The sequence below is a fragment of the Saccopteryx leptura genome, chromosome X (assembly GCF_036850995.1).
Source record: "Saccopteryx leptura isolate mSacLep1 chromosome X, mSacLep1_pri_phased_curated, whole genome shotgun sequence".
Lineage (NCBI taxonomy): Eukaryota > Metazoa > Chordata > Mammalia > Chiroptera > Emballonuridae > Saccopteryx > Saccopteryx leptura.
Window position 1 is genome coordinate 52,040,812 of NC_089516.1, and position 20,566 is coordinate 52,061,377.

The 20,566-nt window shown below is 37.0% G+C and overlaps 1 protein-coding gene across 10 annotated transcripts in view; it reads left to right on the plus strand.

Annotated features, from left to right (window-relative positions):
• Positions 1–20,566, plus strand: part of CASK (calcium/calmodulin dependent serine protein kinase) — a 516,731-nt gene that overhangs the window by 234,089 nt on the left and 262,076 nt on the right. For all 10 annotated transcript variants that reach the window (XM_066357577.1, XM_066357582.1, XM_066357576.1 and 7 more), the window contains exon 4: positions 16,277–16,354. In XM_066357577.1, the coding sequence (XP_066213674.1) occupies positions 16,277–16,354 (78 nt within the window). The remainder of the gene's footprint in view (positions 1–16,276; positions 16,355–20,566) is intronic.

The following is a 20,566-nucleotide window of genomic DNA, read 5'->3' on the forward strand; positions in this document are numbered from 1 at the left end:
AAGCAATCTCTGTTACAGTGAACATCCCCTTTCTCCATTGAAAAGATAAACGTTTCTATCTAATACATACCATAGTTAACAATCCTGGGTGAGTATCTTCATTGATCCCTATCCAAGTTCATGCTGAAAGGATTTGATTGTATCCTTTTTACAGTATAGGTGGGAGAGGAGAGTTTAGCTCAAATTATAGCCCCTTAAATATTCTCGCAATCTACTTCAAGCCCACCTAACATGTTGACTCATTTCCTAGTGTTCCAGGCCTTACTGTTGTTTGCTTGTCGAAGTAGTGCCTTAAGATGCTGCTTTCCTCCTAACTACCTGTACTGTAGTCCACACCACGTCCCCACTCTATTTCTCATCCTCCCCCGTGCTCCCTCTCCCACATCTGAAAAGCTGCTTACTCCATGAAGACTGTCTGGATCCCTTGAAGATGTACCCTTTCCTTCTTTCCACTGAAACTCTAATATACACTGTTCTAACCACCCCTCCCCATAGAAATGGAGTAGTTTTGATAGAGGGAGGATTTCTAAAAAGATCATGTGTGCGTGATTCCTCTCTTTCAGAAATGAAATTGCCACCAACAAGTATTTGTAAATATTCATCAATATGTGGAATATTATGCTGACAATAAAAGACCTATGTATGCCTGCAAATTGTTTATAGTCAAATTGTACAAACCAGAGAGGTGCCTATTAATGAATTAAATAATAATATAGGTCTAAATGACCACAGAGAGGCACAGATTCTTAGGTCCCTAAGAGATCCGTGGGGGAAACAGTTGGAAGCTGGAACAGGCAGGCACGCCTCTACAAAGCTGGTGAAGGGCATCAATGTCAGTGTAGGAGAGACAGAAAAGTGGAGGGAGGACATCCCTAGCAGGGTCATCAAGAGAACACTGGGGAAAGATGGCAGTTATCCAACATTCAAAAAGCCTTCAGGATAGTACTGCAAGCAATATACAAGGATTAAAGCATTTATCGGCAAACTTATTAACAAGAGATAATTCTTTTAAACCATATCAGCAATACGGTATTCACATGTATCACCTTGAGTGATAGAAATAGAGACTTTGGAGTTTGAAGATCCCCCTAGGTGGTTCTGGGGCATGGGGCCCCCATAAACAGGCATGAAACTTGATTTGTTAAATAGAGCCTTCCTTATACTATTATTTTGCTTACTTACCTGTAATCTTATCTCCCATTAAGTAACTCAGACCCTTGAGCAGAAGTTAGAAGTTTCCTTCTTTGTAACCTGAACATTTTTAGGGAGACAGTGCGTGGACTCTAGAATTAAACTGCCTTGAGTTGGAATCCTGGCTTTGCCACTTAATAGCTTGTGATCTCTTGAGCAAGTCACTTAACCTTCGAAGTTTCTCAGTTTTCTCATAAGTAAAATAGGGATAGAAATAATACCTTCCTTGTAGACTTCTTGTAACCATTCAGTAAATTAATGCGTGTAAATGCCTGTCACATGGTATGCTCTCAATAAATGCTACCTTTAATTATTCATCACAACAAAATAAGATTATTTCTGTTTTTGAACTATTTATGAAAGAAATAAGTTTGTGTTCTTCTGTGTCTGCTTCCTTCACTCTGTTTTATCTTTAGGTTTCAGTCAAATTTCTTTGTGTAGCTGTAATTTGTAATTTTTTTTCCTTGCTCTGTAGTATTCTGTTGTATAAATATACCAGTGCTTTAACCCATTCTACTACTGATGGACATTTGGTATGTTGACACTTGGTGGTGCTTGTGAACAATGCTGCTATGAACATTCAGTGGCATGTCCCTGGTCCACATAAGGGTGTGTTAATTTGAAGAGCCCATCTTTGTCCAATACTCTATAGTTCCTTCTTTGTCATCAACCAAGCATCCACATATGTGTGGCTCTCTTCCTAGGGTCTCTGTTATGTTTTACAGTCTTGTTCATCTGTACTAGTGTCAGTAATATATCCTTAATTACTAAGCTTTATATACTGCTCACAAAAATTAGGGGATATTTTATTGTTTCATATTCATTTTGAAATATTCCCTAATTTTTGTGAGCTATTTATAGTAGGAAATTTTGAAATCAAATAGAGCAAATCTTCCTACCTTATTATCCTCCCAAAACATCTTGGATCTTCTTGTACTTCTGTAATTCCATATACACTTTAGATTCTGCTTGACATTTTCCACAAAACCTGTTGGGGTGTTTTTTTTTCTTTTAAGTAAGAGAAGGGAAGTTAAAGAGACAGACTCCCACATGCACCCCAATCGGGATCCAGCTGGCAACCCTCATCTAGGACCAATGCTTAAATCAATCAAGCTGTTTTTAGCACCTGAGCTTTTGCTCAGACCAGTTGAGCCACTGTGCAAGAGGGAAAGAGAAAGAGAACAGAGAGAAGAAAGGAAAGAGAAGCAGATGGTCATTTCTCCTGTGTGCCCTAACCAGGGATTGAACTTAGGACATCTGCACGCCAGGCTGACACTCTATCCACTGAGCAAACTGTCCAGGGGAATGGATGTTTTTGTATGTCAATGTTCAAAATTATAGTAATTAACTTGCAAATGTGAAAACAGTTTAACATTCCTCTGGTAAACACAATTTTGTCCTGAAATAATTTTTTATATTGCTGTTTTCATTTGCTAATGTTTTATTTGGGTTATTTTCATCTATGTTCATTAGTGAGATTGTTCTTTAATTTTCTCATGCTGTCCTTAACATGTTTTTGTATCTAGGTTAAGCTAGCTTCATTAAATGAATTGGAGATGGTTCCTGCTTTTTATTCATTTTATGTCTCAAAATGTTCAGTAGAACTTATCAGAAATTCCATCTAGGCCTAAAGTTTTCTATGCCAGAAGGCTTTTAATTACTGATTCAATTTCTTTAATCAGTAAAATATTATTCAGGTTTTCAGGTTTTTTGTGTGTATTCCTTTTTATGAGTTTTATTTTTCTGAGAATTTGTTCATTTCAAATTTTTGGCATAGAGTTTCAGTTCCATCTTTTGAACGCCTGCAGGATGTGAATGAAATACCTTTTTTCATTCTTAATATTGGCTTTTATCTCTCTTTTAATCAGTCTTGCCAAAGATTCATCATTTCATAGGGAGCAACTGTTAGCTTTGCTGATCCTTCTAATATGTTTTCCACTTCACTAATCTCTGTCATTATTGCCTTCTAATTTGAGTTCAATTTGATGGTTTTTATATAACTTATGGAGAATGGGTGCTTAGTTCATCAATTTTCAGCCTTTCTTCTTTCTTAATATATACATGTACAACAGTAAATTTCCCTCTAAGTACTACTTTATCTACATCTCATAAGTTTTGATGTTTATTTTTGTTATTCAGTTTAAAATATTTTCTTACTTCCTAATGATTTATTCTGACATCTGTTTAATAAATGTATAATGTTCAATTTGCAAACAGAGATTTTCTTTTTCCTTTTTCTTTTTTTTAGCGAGAGAGAGAAGACAGACAAGGACAGACAGAAAGAAAGAGAGATCAGAAGCATTAACTCATAGTTGTGGCACGTTAGTTGTTTATTGATTGCTTTCTCATACGTGCCTTGATTGAGGGGAGGGGTGGCTCAAGCCAGTGACTATGGGGTTGTATCTATAAGACCATGCTCAAGCTGGTGACCCTGCTCTCAAACTGGTGAGCCCGTGCTCAAATCGGGAACCTCAAGTTTTCAAACCTGGCTACTCAGCATACCAGGTCAATGCTCTATTCACTGTGCCACTGCCTGGGCAGGCCAAACAGGAACTTTCTAGTTCCATTTTATTAATCTTTTTAAAGAACCTATTTTATTCTTTTCTCTTCACCTATGTTGTTTGTTTTTTCTTCATTAATCTCTATACCTTATTTTTTTTCCATCTTCATTGGATTCAGTTTCATATTCTTTTAAATTTTTCTCCTGATTGAATCTCACTAACTTAGTATTTCTCATTTTTTATTTGACATCTATATTCATAATATTTCTGTTAATTGAATAATTTAAAGTTTTAAAACAAATTTACAGATTCAAACTGCTTTGTAAATACTGCTTTGCTGCAATCTGAAGGAGTATATTTGCATTTCTTTAAACATTTAGAACTGTTTTTAGTATGACAGAAGTGGTAGTACCTGTTCATTTTTTTAAAGTAAGAGAAGGGGAGATATTGAGACAGCCTCCCACATGCATCCCAACCAGGATCCAGTTGGCAACCCCTGTCTAGAGCCTGATGCTCAAATCAGTCGAGCTATTTATAGCCCCTGAAATGACACTTGGACCAACTGAGCTATCCTCAGCATCTAGGGCCAACACTCGAACCAGTGGAGCCACTGGCAGAATGGGAAGAGGAAGAAAAGGGGGAGGGGGAAAGAAGCAGATGGTTGCTTCTTTTGTATGCCGTGACTGGGAATCGAACTCAGGACATCCATATGTCAGGCCAAAATTATCTACTGAGCCAACTGGCCAGGGTTGTACATGTTTATTTTTTTTAAATAGAAGTAAAAAGAAAAGAAACATGGTCCTAGCCACCCAGTCTTTAACACCCTATTATAGTATTTAAAAATACTTAATTCTCCTTCATATACACATATATGTATATTGTATGTTTATTCATCCTAATATATTGTGAACATCTCTCTATGTCAATAAATATACTTCTATAGTATCATTGACAGCATAATATTCTACTCTGGATTTACCACAATTTAACTATTCTTCTGTGTTTCACATTTAGGTTGTTTCTGCATTCTCTTTATTATACATAGGTATGACAAACCCTAGTCATTAAAACTTGATAAATACACCTGCCAGAATGGCTTTTATTAACAAAGCAACAAACAAGTGCTGGTGAGGATGTGGAGAAAGGGGAACCCTCCTGCACTGCTGGTAGGAATGCAGACTGGTGCAGCCACTGTGAAAAACAGTATGGAGATTCCTCAAAAAATTAAAAATGGAACTGTCTTATGACTCAGCTATCCTACTTCTAGGAATTTATCCTAAGAATCCCAAAACACTAATTCAAAGGAAGATATGCACCCCTATGTTTGTTACAGCATTGTTTGAAATAGCCAAGATCTGGAAATAGCCCAAGTGTCCATCAGTAAATGAGCGAATATAAAAAAAACTGTGGTACATTTATACAATGGAATACTATGCAGCTGTGAAAAAAGAAAAACCTTACCTTTTGTGAAGGCATGGGTGAGCCTAGAGCAGGTGTCCCCAAACTATGGCCTCATGTGGCCCCCTGAGGCCATTTATCTAGCCCCCTACCACACTTCCAGAAGGTGCACCACTTTCATTGGTGGTCAGTGAGAGGAGCACTGTATGTGGCGGCCCTCCAACGGTCTGAGGGACAGTGAACTGGCCCCCTGTGTAAAAAGTTTGGGGACCCCTGGTATTATGCTAAGTGAAATAAGCCAGGCAAAGAAAGAAAAATACCATATGGTCTCACTTATATGTGGAATATAATGAGCACAATAAACTGAGGACCAAAATAGAAATAGAGCTAGGGTCACAGGAAAGAGATACTGTGAACAGATAGGTTATATTGACGTGTTTTTCCATCAACATTACCCTTGTAGATATTTGTGATTGACTATTCTTTGGTACTACACCAATACTCAAGAAGTGGTAGTTTCTTAAAGGTAAATTAGAATGTGAAATACATATGAAATCATATCAGTTAACTTTCTGCACTGTTACATTATAATCTGTTACAGTACCTAAATTCAAGAAAAGTTTCTCCAGCACTGAAGAGTGTGTGTATGTGGGTGGGTGTGACTAATTTTCTCATACTGGAAGAATGAGATTAGATTTATGCCCCATCTCCTCCTTTCAGCCAATTTTGTATTTGCTGGTCTAATAATGGCAGCACCCCAATCATGAAATATGATGCCTCAGTCCTTCACAAGTTTTGATATGTACTGTTTTCATTATCATTGTTGAAATTATTTTCTAATTTTTAATATAATTTCCCCTTTAAGTCATAGGTTATTTAGCATACATTTCTCAATTTCCAAGCATTTAGAAATTTTCTAGTTATTTTGTTAATTTATTTATAATATAACTATATTGTGATTAGGAAACTTACGCTGAGTGCTTATACTCCTTTAAATATTGGTGGGTCTCAGAAAAGCACTTGTGAGATTTCTTGAGTTATAAGGTGAGCTAGTAGTGTGTGTGTGTGTGTGTGTGTGTGTGTAAAACTTCGTTTTTACTTGAAAGAATGACTAACAGACAAATCAACAGTTATTCTAATTTGGGTATATGGCAGACATTTAATCAAAAAAGGAACACATTTAGTAAAAAATGCACAAAGTGAGTTTGCTACTTCAAGAAAAACAACTCACAGTAGTTTTTGACAGTGATGAAATTTAAATTTTCAAGTGAAAATTAGAATTCTGGGAAACTTGTATCTGCCACTGTTATCTTAACAGCTTCCCAGGTCTTACAGAATGTTTCTAATGCAATCAGTGATGATATTAGTAGTTGTGTTTTTAGATATAATGTAATCAAATATGTCAGTATTTGGAAAATCAGCATAAGTCAATGGACCAATATTTTCCAAATGACTAAGGCACATTACAAAGTCATGCACAGGTAAAACAGCTATTCAAAGAACAAGACAGAGCCCTGGCCAGTTGGCTCAGTGGTAGAACATTGGCCCGGCATGTGGATGTCCCAGGTTCAATTCCCAGTCAGGGCACACAGAAGTGTCCATCTGCTTCTCCACCCTTCCCCCTCTCCTTTCTCTCTGTCTCTCTCTTCTCCTCCTGCAGCCAAGGCTCCACTGGAGCAAGTTGGCTTGGACGCTGAGGATAGCACCATGACCTTGCCTCAGGCACTGAAATGGTTCTGGTTGCAACAGAGCAACGTCCTCAGATGGTCAGAGCATCGCCTCCTAATGGACTTGCCGGGTGGATCCCGGTTGGGCACTTGAGGGAGTCTGTTTCTCTACCTCCCTGCTTCTCACTTAAGAAAAATACAATCAATCAATCAATAAATAAATAAATAAATAAATTTTGCCACAAAGAACAAGACAGAACAATAGATTATAATGTGATTATAATGTAACAGTGCAGAAAGTTAACTGATATGGTTTCATATTTCACATTCCAATTTACCTTTAAGAAACTACCACTTCTTGAGTCTTGATGTAGTACCAAAGAATAGTCAGTCACAAATATCTACAAGGGCTATTAAAATATATGTACCTCCTTCTTCTGATTATATGTCTACATGAGGCCAGATTTTCTTCATTAACTTCAAACGAATAATAAATTATAAGAAAATGAATGTCGAAGGAGATATGAGAATCTGTCTTCTATTAAACCAGGAATGAAGGAAATTTGTAAAATGTAAATCAATGTTATTCTCACTAAATTTATTTTGTTTTACATGTTTAGTAGGCATTTTGTTGTAAGTTTTTAACTCTTACAATTTAACAATAAAGACTATTGTACATAAAAACATTTATTTTGGTTTAGATTATATATTTATTTTTTATGAAAAATATTTCTGTTAATGTGTAATGGATTTATTATTGTTATTTTTAAATAAATGGTTGTTACATTTCTGCATTTTAATTTTTTAAATTTTTATTGATTTTACAGAGAGGGAGGGAGACAAACAGGAACATTGATCCATTCCTATATGTGCCCTGGTAGGGGATGGAACCAGCAGCCTCTGTGCTTTGGGACAAAGCTCTAGCCAACCAAGCTATCTGGCCAGGGCAGATTTTATTTTATTTTATTTTTATTTTTTTAGAGAGGAGAGAGAGAGGGAGAGAGAGACAGAGAGAGAGAAGGGGGAGGAGCTGGAAGCATCAACTCCCATATGTGCCTTGACCAGGCAAGCCCAGGGTTTCGAACCGGCGACCTCAGCATTTCCAGGTCGACGCTTTATCCACTGCGCCACCACAGGTCAGGCAGATTTTATTTTTTAACACAGAAAATATTGCTAGATAAAACCCACACAAACACAATCCTTTTGGGGCTCTCAATAATCTTTAAGAGTAGTAAAGTTCCCTGACATTTAAAAAAAAAGAGAGCATAGTGGTTGTCCTAGAAATTGCAGTATGCCTCCTGACTTACTGGTATGTTATTATTGTCAGGTATTTTTATTTAAAGTCAATTCTCTCTCTCTCTCTCCCTCTCTCTCTCTCTCTCTCTCTCATTATTGTTTTATATTGTCTCTCTCTGCAGCGAGAGAATGAGATAGTGGTTGTTTTATACAGTCCGTTGTCCATTTGGATTCATCTACAGTCACAGTGGTGCACCTATAGCCTACCTAGGTCCTTGGTCAGCAAACCACAGCTCGAGAGCCACATGTGTTTCTTTGGCCCCTTGAGTGTTTAGCAAAGGCCAGCCTAGGAGTACCCTAATTAAGTTAATAACAGTGTACCTACCTATATAGTTTAAGTTAAAAATTTGGCTCTCAAAAGAAATTTCAGTCGTTGTACCGTTAATAGTTGGCTCTGTTGACTAATGAGTTTGCTGACCACTGGCCTAGGTAAACGTAGACTATCTAGGTTTGTGTAAGTGCACTCTATGATGTTCATACATTGATAAAATTGCCTAACAATGTATTTCTCAGAACATATTCTCATTGTCAAGTAGTACATGACTACACATTTACCACATTTTATGTTTTTCATGACTTCATCACTGAGATTTTATTTTTCATTTTTCTCCTACCTGAGGAACAGTCTTTTGCATTTCCTTTTGGAAATATGAGTTTGCTGGTGGCAAATTTTCTTGGTTTTTTTTGCTTATATGAAATAATTTTTTGCCTTAATTTTTAAAGGGTTATTTGGTGAAAATAGACTTTTAGGTTGGCAGTTATTTTAACTTAAGAATCCTTTCCACTGTATTCTGTAACTATAGCTTTCTTTTCTTTATCTTGCTTGATGTTTATTGGGCTTCTCAAGTCAGTACTTTAGTATCTTTAATTATTTTGTGGTAATTATCAGCCATTATATTTTCAGTATTGCTTCTGCCTCATTTTCTTTTCACTTTTGAAATTTTAATAAAATATATACTGACCTCACTGTAATCCTTTGTTTCTTATGCCCACTTTTATTTTTTCTGTGTTTTGTTTCTCCATCTGAGAGACAGATCTGATGTAACTTTCAGGTCACTACTTTTCAACTATGTGATCTATTTATGTTCTTAATTTTGCTATTATATTTTTCCGTGCTGAAATTTTTATTTTTCAAATCTCTAGTGTCACTTTTTATAATTTCTTGTTTCTTGCTGAAGTTTTTTGTTGTTGTTGTGACACCTTAGTTGCTCATTGATTGCTTTCTCATATGTGCCCTGACCGCGGGCCTTCAGCAGACCGAGTAACCCCTTGCTCAAGCCAGCAACCCTGGGTCCAAGCTGGTGAGCTTCTGCTCAAACCAGATGAGCCCGCCCTCAAGCTGGCAATCGCGGAGTCTCGAACCTGGGTCCTCCGCACCCCAGTTCAGTGCTCCATCCACTGCGCCACTGCTTGGTCAGGCCTTGCTGAAGTTTTTTAAATTCAGCTTTTATCTCCATGGTAAACATTGGAATTTTTATTCTGTGTCAACAATAAGACATACCAGAATATGTTTTATGTACCCCAACTTTCAAAATATACCTCTTTATGGCCCCCAGCCAGAGCAGGGTATTTTATCAGAGCCTTAGGCTTTGGCTGGCTATTCTGAAGTCTGCCAGAAGAGTAATTCTGTCTCTCCTTTTGGATCGTCTTAGTTCAAAAGTGTTGGCAGTGGAGGCCCTGGCTGATTAGAGTGTCATCCCAAAACACCAAGATTACAAGTTTGATCCGTGGTCAGGACACATATAGGAAGTGATCAGTGAATTCACAACTGAGTGGAACAATAAATCTCTCTCTCTCTCTCTCTCATCAATAAAAATAAATAAATTTTAAAAAACACTGTTACCAGTGGAAATGGGTTTCTTCCATGGAGTCTCAAGAAAAGCATTTTGGCCATCCACACAAGGGAGGATGATGTGTAGTGGTAAGATTCATTGGAGCTGAGGCAAACACAAAGGACTGTCCCCAGGTGCCCAGTATCTCATCCAAGACTGGGTTGCTTAGCTCTTTCTCACTGTGAAGAAGTCCTGACCCTGGTGAGCATAACTGCCCTCAAAGAGGATCAGGATCCAGAACTGTAACATCATCACCCTGGGCCCTGGTAGTCCAGCATAGTCTCTGCCCCATCTGGCTATCTTAGTCTCTGTTCCTGGCTGCACTTCTGCCGACACTGCGCTGCTGCACCCAGGCTCCATCTTAAAGCTGTGCTCGGCACCCTTGCTTGCGCACAGCTGCTGTACAGAGAGAATGTGCAAATGTGTGCTACTGAGAGGGGCCTTTGTTAAGTTTTGATTATATTACCTAGGCTTGGGAGAGAGAGGCTCTTTCAAACTAACCAATCTCTTTCATTGATCTTTTGGGCTTTCATGCCCTCATTCAATCCAATCCTTTTCCCAGACCAGATACCTCCCCTCTATGGTCACCATCTTGGCTCCTAATGTGTATGTACCTAGCAAAGGATTTCCCCCTTTACTGGTTCTTCCTCATCAGATGATCTGTGGGGGAGGACTCATGGTTCCCTAGGGAGACTGGAAAGCTGATCCTTCCTCCCTACACAAGGAGTAGGGAGGGTGTAAAGTATAGCTTCCAGACACAGGCCGAGCCAGTCAAGCTCCCTTCTCTTTTGTTAACTCCTTGCTGCCTGCACTAACAAAAGCAGGCGGATTCTGTCCATCTCTTTCTGATTGACTCCAGAGTTCCCCAAACGTGTAGCCACCCCCACCTCCACAGCTGCCTTCTTTGCGTAGCCTACTCTCTACCCCCAGAACAGGAGCAGCTCTTGCTTACCTCTTTGAGCTCTATTCCTTTCCCTATTTTTACTCTGTATTTTTGCACTCATTATACTGTTAATTATTTAAAGCTTTTTAAGTTTTTGTAAATTTCATTCAGCTTTCATAGCTATTTTTGGTTTTGTTTTTGTTTTGTTGTTGTTGTTGCCTTCAGTGGAAATGCTGGTCAGAGAAATCCAGATTTGGTCTATTCTTTACCATGTTCTTCAAAGAATAGTTTGCAAATGCATTCCACTCTATTAACTTATACCAGTCTATAATGAGTTAAGTACAGAAATTGAGAATAAATATTTAGAAACTGTTAGAGCAATTTGACATTGCTGTGAAACCATAACACATGATTTTATTATGTTTTATAAAAGTATTGGTTCATAATGTATCTAAGGAACAACAGTTGGTCCTCTACCACAGTTAATTTGAGAAGCACTTTTTCATACAATCAGTTGCTAGTCTCCTAAAAACCTCCCCACTTCTCTGCTTTTGTAGAATACATTGCAGAGGAAGGTATAGCCTCTTCTCTACCCTCTTAGATTTAAGGGTCCAGGGTCTGTGAATTAAACTGAAAAACAACAGATTAACAGGAGATTATTTAATATGTACACTTTAGGGCAGTTGGAGTGCCTCACAGAACAAAGGTGAAGACCACACAGAGGCAGTTAGATACACTCTTAAAAAAGAATAACTTGTGAAGAGACTAGACATAGGAAGAGAGGTGGTAAGTTTGGGCATCTGGGATTGAGGGTAAATTGTGGAAAGGTGAGCTAGAAATGTATGACAAATTAGAGTTGTTTAGTAAGGTTTCTTATGCAGATAAAAGTAGTTCTGTTCCTGGTGCTTGAGAGGAGAACACCTTTACAAGGAAGGTTTATGCCCTTTTGGGGCAGAATACATGACAGCAGAGAATTTTTCTTGGGGTATCTGCTGTTTTCTAATTGCCTTCAGCTCAAAATAATTCTATGCCAAAGTGATGTATTTTGGGGTAGTATATTCTGATCCCTTCAACATAAAGACAATTAGAACGTGTCTAGATTTGTGTCCTAGTTTTTTTCATGCATTTGTCTTTGTATAATTGTTTATATAAGTAATGCATGTTTATTATTTCAAAAGTTTAATTCAGATAGACAAAAGGGAGGATCATTCATAATCCCACTACTTTTCACAATTCAGAGTAGACCTCCCATAGTTTTTTCTGCAGTGTGGAAGCACTGCCCATACTAGTCCATAGCAGAGTTTCTCTTCCCTCTCATTCTACTCCCTCAGAATAGAACCAGCTGGGAAAATTCAAAACATGTTTTTTGAACCATCTTAACAGCCTCGGAAACACCCTAAGATGGGAAGCCAACAAAAAAAGCAATGAAAGAAGCCCTGTGATTATTTTAGAAGCATTATATTATCAAATAAAGTTTATCAGAGAATTGAGGCATCAAACTTTTTGTTCAAGGTTATTATTTTGAGATTGTATGTATTATGAATATGTATATTTTAAATTTCTGTGATGAATAAAGCTTGCATGAACAACAATATTTTAGTTTTTATTTCTGTATCTCAAAACTGAAAATTAGTGGACTGCCTCTTCAATATCAATCAGTGTTACAAATAACTGATTATATAGATTGAACAATAGAAAATTGTTTTCCCAGTGATGACTTACTTTCATGTTAACCCGTCAAAATACATGCCTCCGTATTTCAAAAGTTGCACAGGTGATTTTTTTGGTACCCTTGTTTATGAAGCATTGTATTAAAAAATGTATAATGGCAAAAAGGTACCATTTATAATAGCAACTAAAAATATAAAATGTTTCAGGGGAAAAACCCAATCATCAGTATTTGGAACCAATATGAAGAGAGGCATATTGTGTTTGTGGGTAAGAATATCAGAAAAATGTTCATTTCCAGAAGTTAATCTATAAGTATAATACCATCCCAGCTAAAATGTAAAAAAACTTTAAGCATTTGACAAGCTGATTTTAAAGTTCAGCTGCGAGAAAAAAATAAGAGAATGTTGACTAAGAATAATAATGAACTGAGACTTATTTTGTCAAATATTAAAATATACTATTACAGTATTTAAAATGGTATGGTACTAGATACAAGAATAGACAAGTCAGTCATAGAGTAGAAACCTAAAAATAGTTGTGTGTGTATTTGCGTGTGTAGAGATTGTCATTTCAAGTACTAGTATTTCAGATATGACCAGAAAAATTGGACTGACCCATGTTCGTAATTGACCACAGTACTGTAAATCATCTCCAGTTATTTCTCACTGACTGGTTTTCTCTGTGGATTGGTCTCTCACCACCTTAACTGCCTTCTCTACCCCGAAGACTGTGTTTTCCTCTCTCTTCCAGGTCCTCCAAAAGCCTTCCTCTAGCTCTCAGGACAGCTCCCAGATTCTCATTGCTTTATGATACAATCAATTTAGCTGTCTCCTTTGCCTAACTTCTCTCCCCTCTAAATTGAATAGTGCTTATAATCGCTTTTCACAATTAAAAAGGAGAATGCCTAAACAAAACTATACTTTTCTCTTGGTAAAATGTTTTTAGTCTCCATAGGACAAGTAACCAATTTAAACTGCAGCCAGCTTTAAAAATAGTATTTTTTTTTCTCCTGACAATACAAGAAATGAAAAATATTCATCCTCTCTAGTAATCAAGGAAATGCAAATTAAAGCAATCACGAAAGACTTATTTTCCTCTTATCTGATTGGCAAAAATTAAAAAGAATAGTCATCTAAGTGGAGGCAAGATAGAAGACAGGACACTTTCACACTCAGTAGTGGCAATATATATTGCTAGAATGTTTCCAATAGTGTGTATATCAAAAGTATTACTGAATATACCCCTTGACTTAATAACTCTGCTTATAGAACCTGTACCATAGCAGGTGATCAGGGTCATTCACAGAGATGCATGATCATGTTCATCTGGGATTTATTTCTGATAGAATAAATGCTGCTATGTGCCATCGTAAGAATTATTTTGGCAGAGAATCCTATTTGACTTTGGAAAGTGTTCATTAGCTGTGAAATGGAAACTAGGTGAAATTTGTAAAGCCTTGTATAAATGTGAAAGTATTTTTATTTACATAAAACCACACCAAGATTTAAATAATATAATCAACTGTTCATTAAATATTTACTGTGTCCTTAGTCTTCTGCTGGGTAAGGTATGTTGAAAGTATGAAATATACTTGTTCTTTAGAACTGACTATATACTGTGTTGAACTTTTGAGCTTGAATATGTGCATTTGGTCCTTGGAAACCAAGTCACTGTATCTCTAGCTAATGAGAAGAGTATTGCACATAGATGGACAGGGATTTGAATCCTGCCATCCCTGTCACATACTTGTCTACTCAGACAAATTATTATATTTGAGAATGAGGCATGGAGTAATTTTAAGAATAAAGGGAGATAAAACAAGGAAGTGTTTCCCATAATGCTTGATGTATGGTAATATTAGTGATGATTATTAATTAGTGTAACTACCATTTACTAATTATTAGTAATAGTAATGAATAGTTAGTTCATTTGCTTTCCCTTCTAGAAGTCTCTAGTTCCTCAATATACCGTATTTTCTCATGTATAAGATGCACCCTTTTCTGAAAATTTTGGGGTCTAAAAACTGGGTGTGTCTTATACAGTAGTTGTGGCATTTCAAATGCCATAGATGGAACTGAGGACAAGGCAATATATGAAGACAGTGATTTTTTAGCAGACACAGATGAGGGCAAGCTAATTGATGGGAGTTTTGACAGTGATGAGGAGTTATATGAATTTTATGATGAATAAAACTTGAGTTCAATAACTTTATGTAATACTTTTTTTTTTTCAAATTTTGGGCCCCAAAATTAAGGTGTGTCTTATACATGGAGAAATAGGATAATACCTGCAAAAGATATATTGGAGCCTGAGCTACTAAATAAATGAATGAATGAGATACTGAATTTGAAAACACTTGATAAAACTTGAAGTATATTGATTATTAATATTTGAATAATTTTATTAGCATATGTAATGATCAGGCAAAAATTCTGTGTATACACATATATCTTTGTATGTAAGTGCTAAATGTTATGATACAGGCTATATGGGGTTGTCACAGAATTTAAGCAGAAGAAGGGTTTAATGTGGCTGGTAATTATTTAGGGAACTTCAGGAAGGGTGGGATTAGAAATGGAACCTTGAATTAAGATAGGTTTTGAATATTTGAGAAGCAATATATGCAGAAGCTTGTGTGTGTGTGTGTGTGTGTGTGTGTGTGTGTGTGTGTGTATGTGTATGAAAAGAAAAAGAAAATGATATATTCAGGGAGTAGGGATAAGTCTCAAGTGCCTGGAGAGTGAGGTATTCTTTTTTTTTTTAATAAATTTTTATTAATGTTAATGGGATGACATTAATAAATCAGGGTACATATATTCAAAGAAAACATGTCTAGGTTATCTTGTCATTAAATTATGTTGCATACCCCTCGCCCATAGTCAGATTGTCCTCCGTCACCCTCTATCTAGTTCTCTGTGCCCCTCCCCCTCCCCCTAACTCTCTCCCTCCCTCCCTCCTATGTCCTCCCTCCCCCCACCCCTGGTAACCACCACACTCTTGTCCATGCGAGGTATTTTTGAAAAGTCATTACACAGGGTAGGTAGTAGAGGCAAGGTGTGGCCAAGACAAGAGGCTTTACTGATCTGGTAAGAATTAGAGAACACTTTTAGATTTGGGAGCAAGATAAAGTGAAATTGTGTCACCAACACATCACTGTGTTAGACTATGTTTGTAACAATTAAGTTTCATAATAGAAGTGTTAACAAAAGTAAATTATGGGAACACACAATACAGTATACAGATTATGTGTTGTAGAATTGTGCACCTGAAACCTGTAAAATTTTCTTAACCAGTGTCACCCCAATAAAGTCAATAAAATAAAGTTAAATTTTAAATTAAATTTTAAAAATAAATTATGGATTTACTAATTATTTTTTTCTTCCACAGTATATAGCTTGAATTCCCCTTTAATGGTGATAATAGCTAAATGTTTTAGAATTCTTGTTGTAGTCTTAGAATATTATATGATCTGACTATAGATGATTTCAAAATTTGATTCAAAAATATGCCCATAATTCCCAGTATTGCCCTTTTGTGAGACTTCTTCTTGTGATAACCTAAAGAAAAGTTATAGTTCATTTTCTATACCTTAAATTACTTAATGCTACCATTTGCTTGTTCTTCCTGTTTCCTTCCCTGAAGATTTTCCATGTTAAGATAGTTATAATGTCCTTTATCATTTATGTCTAATTTTCATTGAAAGAAAGGAGATTTAACTAATTTATTGCAGTCATTAGCTATAAGTCAATTAATAACTTAGTTACAATGTATTCACTTGCAGTGTTTTCATCCTGGAATTTCCTATTTTCTTACATTCTTTTTCACATTTCTCTACAGTATGGATGGAGCAGATCTGTGTTTTGAAATCGTGAAACGAGCTGACGCTGGTTTTGTATACAGTGAAGCTGTAGCCAGGTATGTGATTTGTATCAGCTCCCCAGAGGCCAAGGTGAATGTAGAAGAAAGAAATGAGCAACAACAACAACAAAAATATCCTGTTTTGAACTGATGATGAGCATGCTGCCACTCTTTCCTACAAGGAGCATACCTGTTTTAACGTGCATTAGTGGAACCAAATAGTGACTGGACATGCCAAATACTGAACAGTGAATTTGTCTTATTAATATGAGTTTAAAGTTTCACATAAATACTACTATCTCTCCCATTTCTGATGACTTTTTTATTCTCTCAGTTTTATTTTGTGTTGGTTTCATGTGTACAATTTAGTGGTTAAACCAGTAGTTTTCACCTTTTTACATGTGGGGACCAGTGAAAATAGGAGAATTATTTCAGGGATCGCTAAGGCAGAATCACCCATAAGCATACTAGACTAACATCAGTGGGTCTGTAATCTTCATACAACATCAGGGTGGCAGGAAATTTCTGGCAGACTGGTCCACAAATAGGCAATTGAAAAAACTCTGCTTAGACCATCATATACTTTACATAGTATTGCCCCCAATATTTCCAGTACCCCAACTGACCTATACACAGTTACTGCAGTATTATCAACTATATTCCCTAGCTTTAGTTCCTTTCCCGTGACTGTTTTGTGATTACCGATTTACGCTTCTGAGTCCCTTCACCTCTTTCACACAGTTCCGTAACCTCTCTCCCCTGATAACCATCATACAAGGAGAGATTTGACAGTTTGGGAACCATGTAGAATTCAACTTGGGCTATTTGTTTGTGTGTGTGTTTGATTTTTTTTTTTTTTTTTTTTGGTAGCTGTTGCTTCATTAGTTTCTGGGTTTGCCTTTTAGTGATAGCAACTTGTTATGTGACCAGTTAATCTGAGGAAAAGTACAGAACAGTAGAAGGAACAGGAATAAAAGCACAATTTTTCTACTAAATATATTTGCCTCAGGCCAGTTTGTGATCTGCCAGTCAAATGATGACTGTTGTTCTATGTGGAGGAGTTGTTGTAAAGAACTAATGGCTCAAAATAAGTAGTAAATATGAAAAAATAAAATAAATATCCCAGTACCCATGCACTGAGCCACTTGCTTATAGATTTAGAGTAATATGCTTTATGCTTTGTGACAATCATATCATAAATACCCACTCCCATGTGTTGCCTTTTAAATACATGGGGTGTATATATTAATAAAGTATAGTAGCATCTCTCCTGTGTCACCAACCATAATATGCTGAAGAGTTCAAACACACAAACCCATTAGGGTTTATTGAAACTTTCTATCATTTAAGAAGCAGTTACCTAAAAGTGGAATGGCTGGGTCAAAAGGCAGTTCCATTTTAAATTTTTGTTTATTTAATTAATTGTGTTTACATAGATTCTAGGGTCACACTGAATGCATTCCCCCTCCCCCATATTCCCCTCAACATCTCCCTTGCCCCCCTTCCTACAGCACCCTCCCCCTTTCCTTCAGGTTTATCCCATCCTATCATCCCCTTTCCCTCTGTCCTCTTTTCCTCTGGTCCCCTTGATCCCTCCTCTGTCTTAATTCCACTCTTTAGTTCTCATTGTTCCTTGTATTTCTCAAATGAGTGAGGTCATATGATATTTTTCTTTCTCTGCCTGGCTTATTTCACTTAAAATAATAGTTTCCAGGTTCATCCATGTTGTTTCAAAAGGTAATATTTCCTTCTTTTTCATGGCCCCATAGTATTCCATTGTATATATGTACCACTGCTTTTTAATCCACTCGTCCACTGATGGACACTTTGGTTGTTTCCAGATAAACATGGGGGTGCATTTTTAATTTTTTGAGGAATCTCCATACTGTTTTCCACAGTGGCTGCACCAGTCTGCATTCCCACCAGCAGTGCAGGAAGGTCCCCTTTTCTCCACACCCTCGCCAGCACTTAATCTGTGTTGTTTTGTTAATGAGCACCATTCTGACTGGTGTGAGATGATATCTCATTGTGGTTTTAATTTGCGTTTCTCTAATGATTAGTGATGTTGAACATTTTTTCATCTGCCTATTGGCCATCTGTATGTCCTCTTTGGAGAAGTGTCTATTCATTTCTTTTTTTTTTTTTTTTTTTTTTTTTTTTTTTCCATTTATTCTGAAGCTGGAAACAGGGAGAGACAGTCAGACAGACTCCCACATGCGCCCGACCGGGATCCACCCAGCACGCCCACCATGGGGCAACGCTCTGCCCACCAGGGGGCGATGCTCTGCCCATCCTGGGCGTCGCCATGTTGCGACCAGAGCCACTCTAGCGCCTGGGGCAGAGGCCAAGGAGCCATCCCCAGCGCCCGGGCCATCTTTGCTCCAATGGAGCCTTGGCTGCGGGAGGGGAAGAGAGAGACAGAGAGGAAAGCGCGGCGGAGGGGTGGAGAAGCAAATGGGCGCTTCTCCTGTGTGCCCTGGCTGGGAATCGAACCCGGGTCCTCCGCAGTCTATTCATTTCTTTTGCCCATTTTTAGATTGGATTGTTTGTCTTCCTGGTGTTGAGTTTTACAAGTTCTTTATAAATTTTGGTTATTAACCCCTTATCAGACGTATTGTCAAATATGTTCTCCCATTGTGTGATTTGTCTTTTTATTTTGTTCATATTGTGTTTAGCTGTGCAAAAGCTTTTTAGTTTGATATAGTCCTATTTGTTCATCCTATCCTTTATTTCACTTGCCCATAGAGATAAATCAGCAAATACATTGCTGCGAGAGATGTCAGAGAGCTTACTGCCTATGTTTTCTTCTAAGACGATTATGGTTTCAAGACTTACATTTAAGTCTTTTATCCATTTTGAGTTTATTTTTGTGAATGGTGTAAGTTGGTGGTCTAGTTTCATTTTTTTTGCAGGTAGCTGTCCAGTTTTCCCAACACCATTTGTTAAAGAGACTATCTTTACTCCATTATGTGCTCTTACCTCCTTTGTCAAATATCAGTTGTCCATAAAGGTGCAGGTTTATTTCTGGGTTCTCTGTTCTGTTCCATTGATCTGTATGCCTGTTCTTATGCCAGTACCAAGCTGTTTTGAGTACAGTGGCCTTGTAGTATAACTTGATATCAGGAAGTATGATACCTCCCACTTTATTCTTCCTTTTCAAGATTGCTGAGGCTATTTGTGTTCTTTTTTGATTCCATAAAAATTTTTGGAATGTTTGTTTTATATCTTTGAAATATGTCATTGGTATTTTAATAGGAATTGCATTGAATTTATAAATTGCTTTGGGTAATATAGACATTTTAATGATGTTTATTCTTCCTATCCATGAACACAGTATATGCTTCCACTTGTTTGTATCTTCCTTGATTTCTTTTATCAATGTTTTATAATTTTCCAAGTACAATTCTTTAACCTCCTTGGTTAAATTTACTCCTAGTTACTTTTTTTTGTTACAATAGTGAAGGGCTTTGTTTCCTTAATTTTTCTTTCAGACATTCATTGTTGGTGTATAAAAATGCCTCTGATTTCAGAATATTAATTTTATATCCTGCCACCTTGCTGAACTGATTTATCAGGTCCAGTAGTTTTTTGACTGAGATGTTAGGGTTTTCTATGTACAGTATCATATGTGCAAATAATGACAGCTTTACTTCTTCTTTTCCACTTTGGGTGCCTTTTGTTTCTTCTTCTTGTCTGATTGCTGTGGCTAGAACTTCCAGAACTATGTTGAATAAGAGTGGTGAAAGGGGGCACCCTGCCTTGTTCCTGATCTTAAGGGGATTGCTTTTAATTTTTGCCCATTGATTATGATGTTGGCTCCATCAGTGGACAATTAAAAAGCTGTGGTACATATACACGATGGAATACTACGCAGCTGTGAAAAAGAAGGAAATCTTAACTTTTGCGACAACATGGATGAACATGGAAACTATTATGCTAAGTGAAATAAGCCAGGCAGAGAAAGAAAAATATAATATGACCTCACTCATTTAAGGAATAAAGGGACCAGAGGGAAAGCAGACGGAGGGAAAGGGAATGAGAGGATGAGATCAGATAAGGGAAAGTGATTGGTGAAATTATATGTACATAACACAGCGTTATAGAGAGCAGGAAAGCAAATCCTGGAGGGAAGGGGGGGATGGCATTAAGGGGAGGGGTGCAATTAGGATGTTGAGGGGAACACGGGGGTAGGAGGATGTATTTGGTGGAACACTTGAATATATGTAAACACAATAAATTAAAATCAATATAAATAATAAATAAATAAAT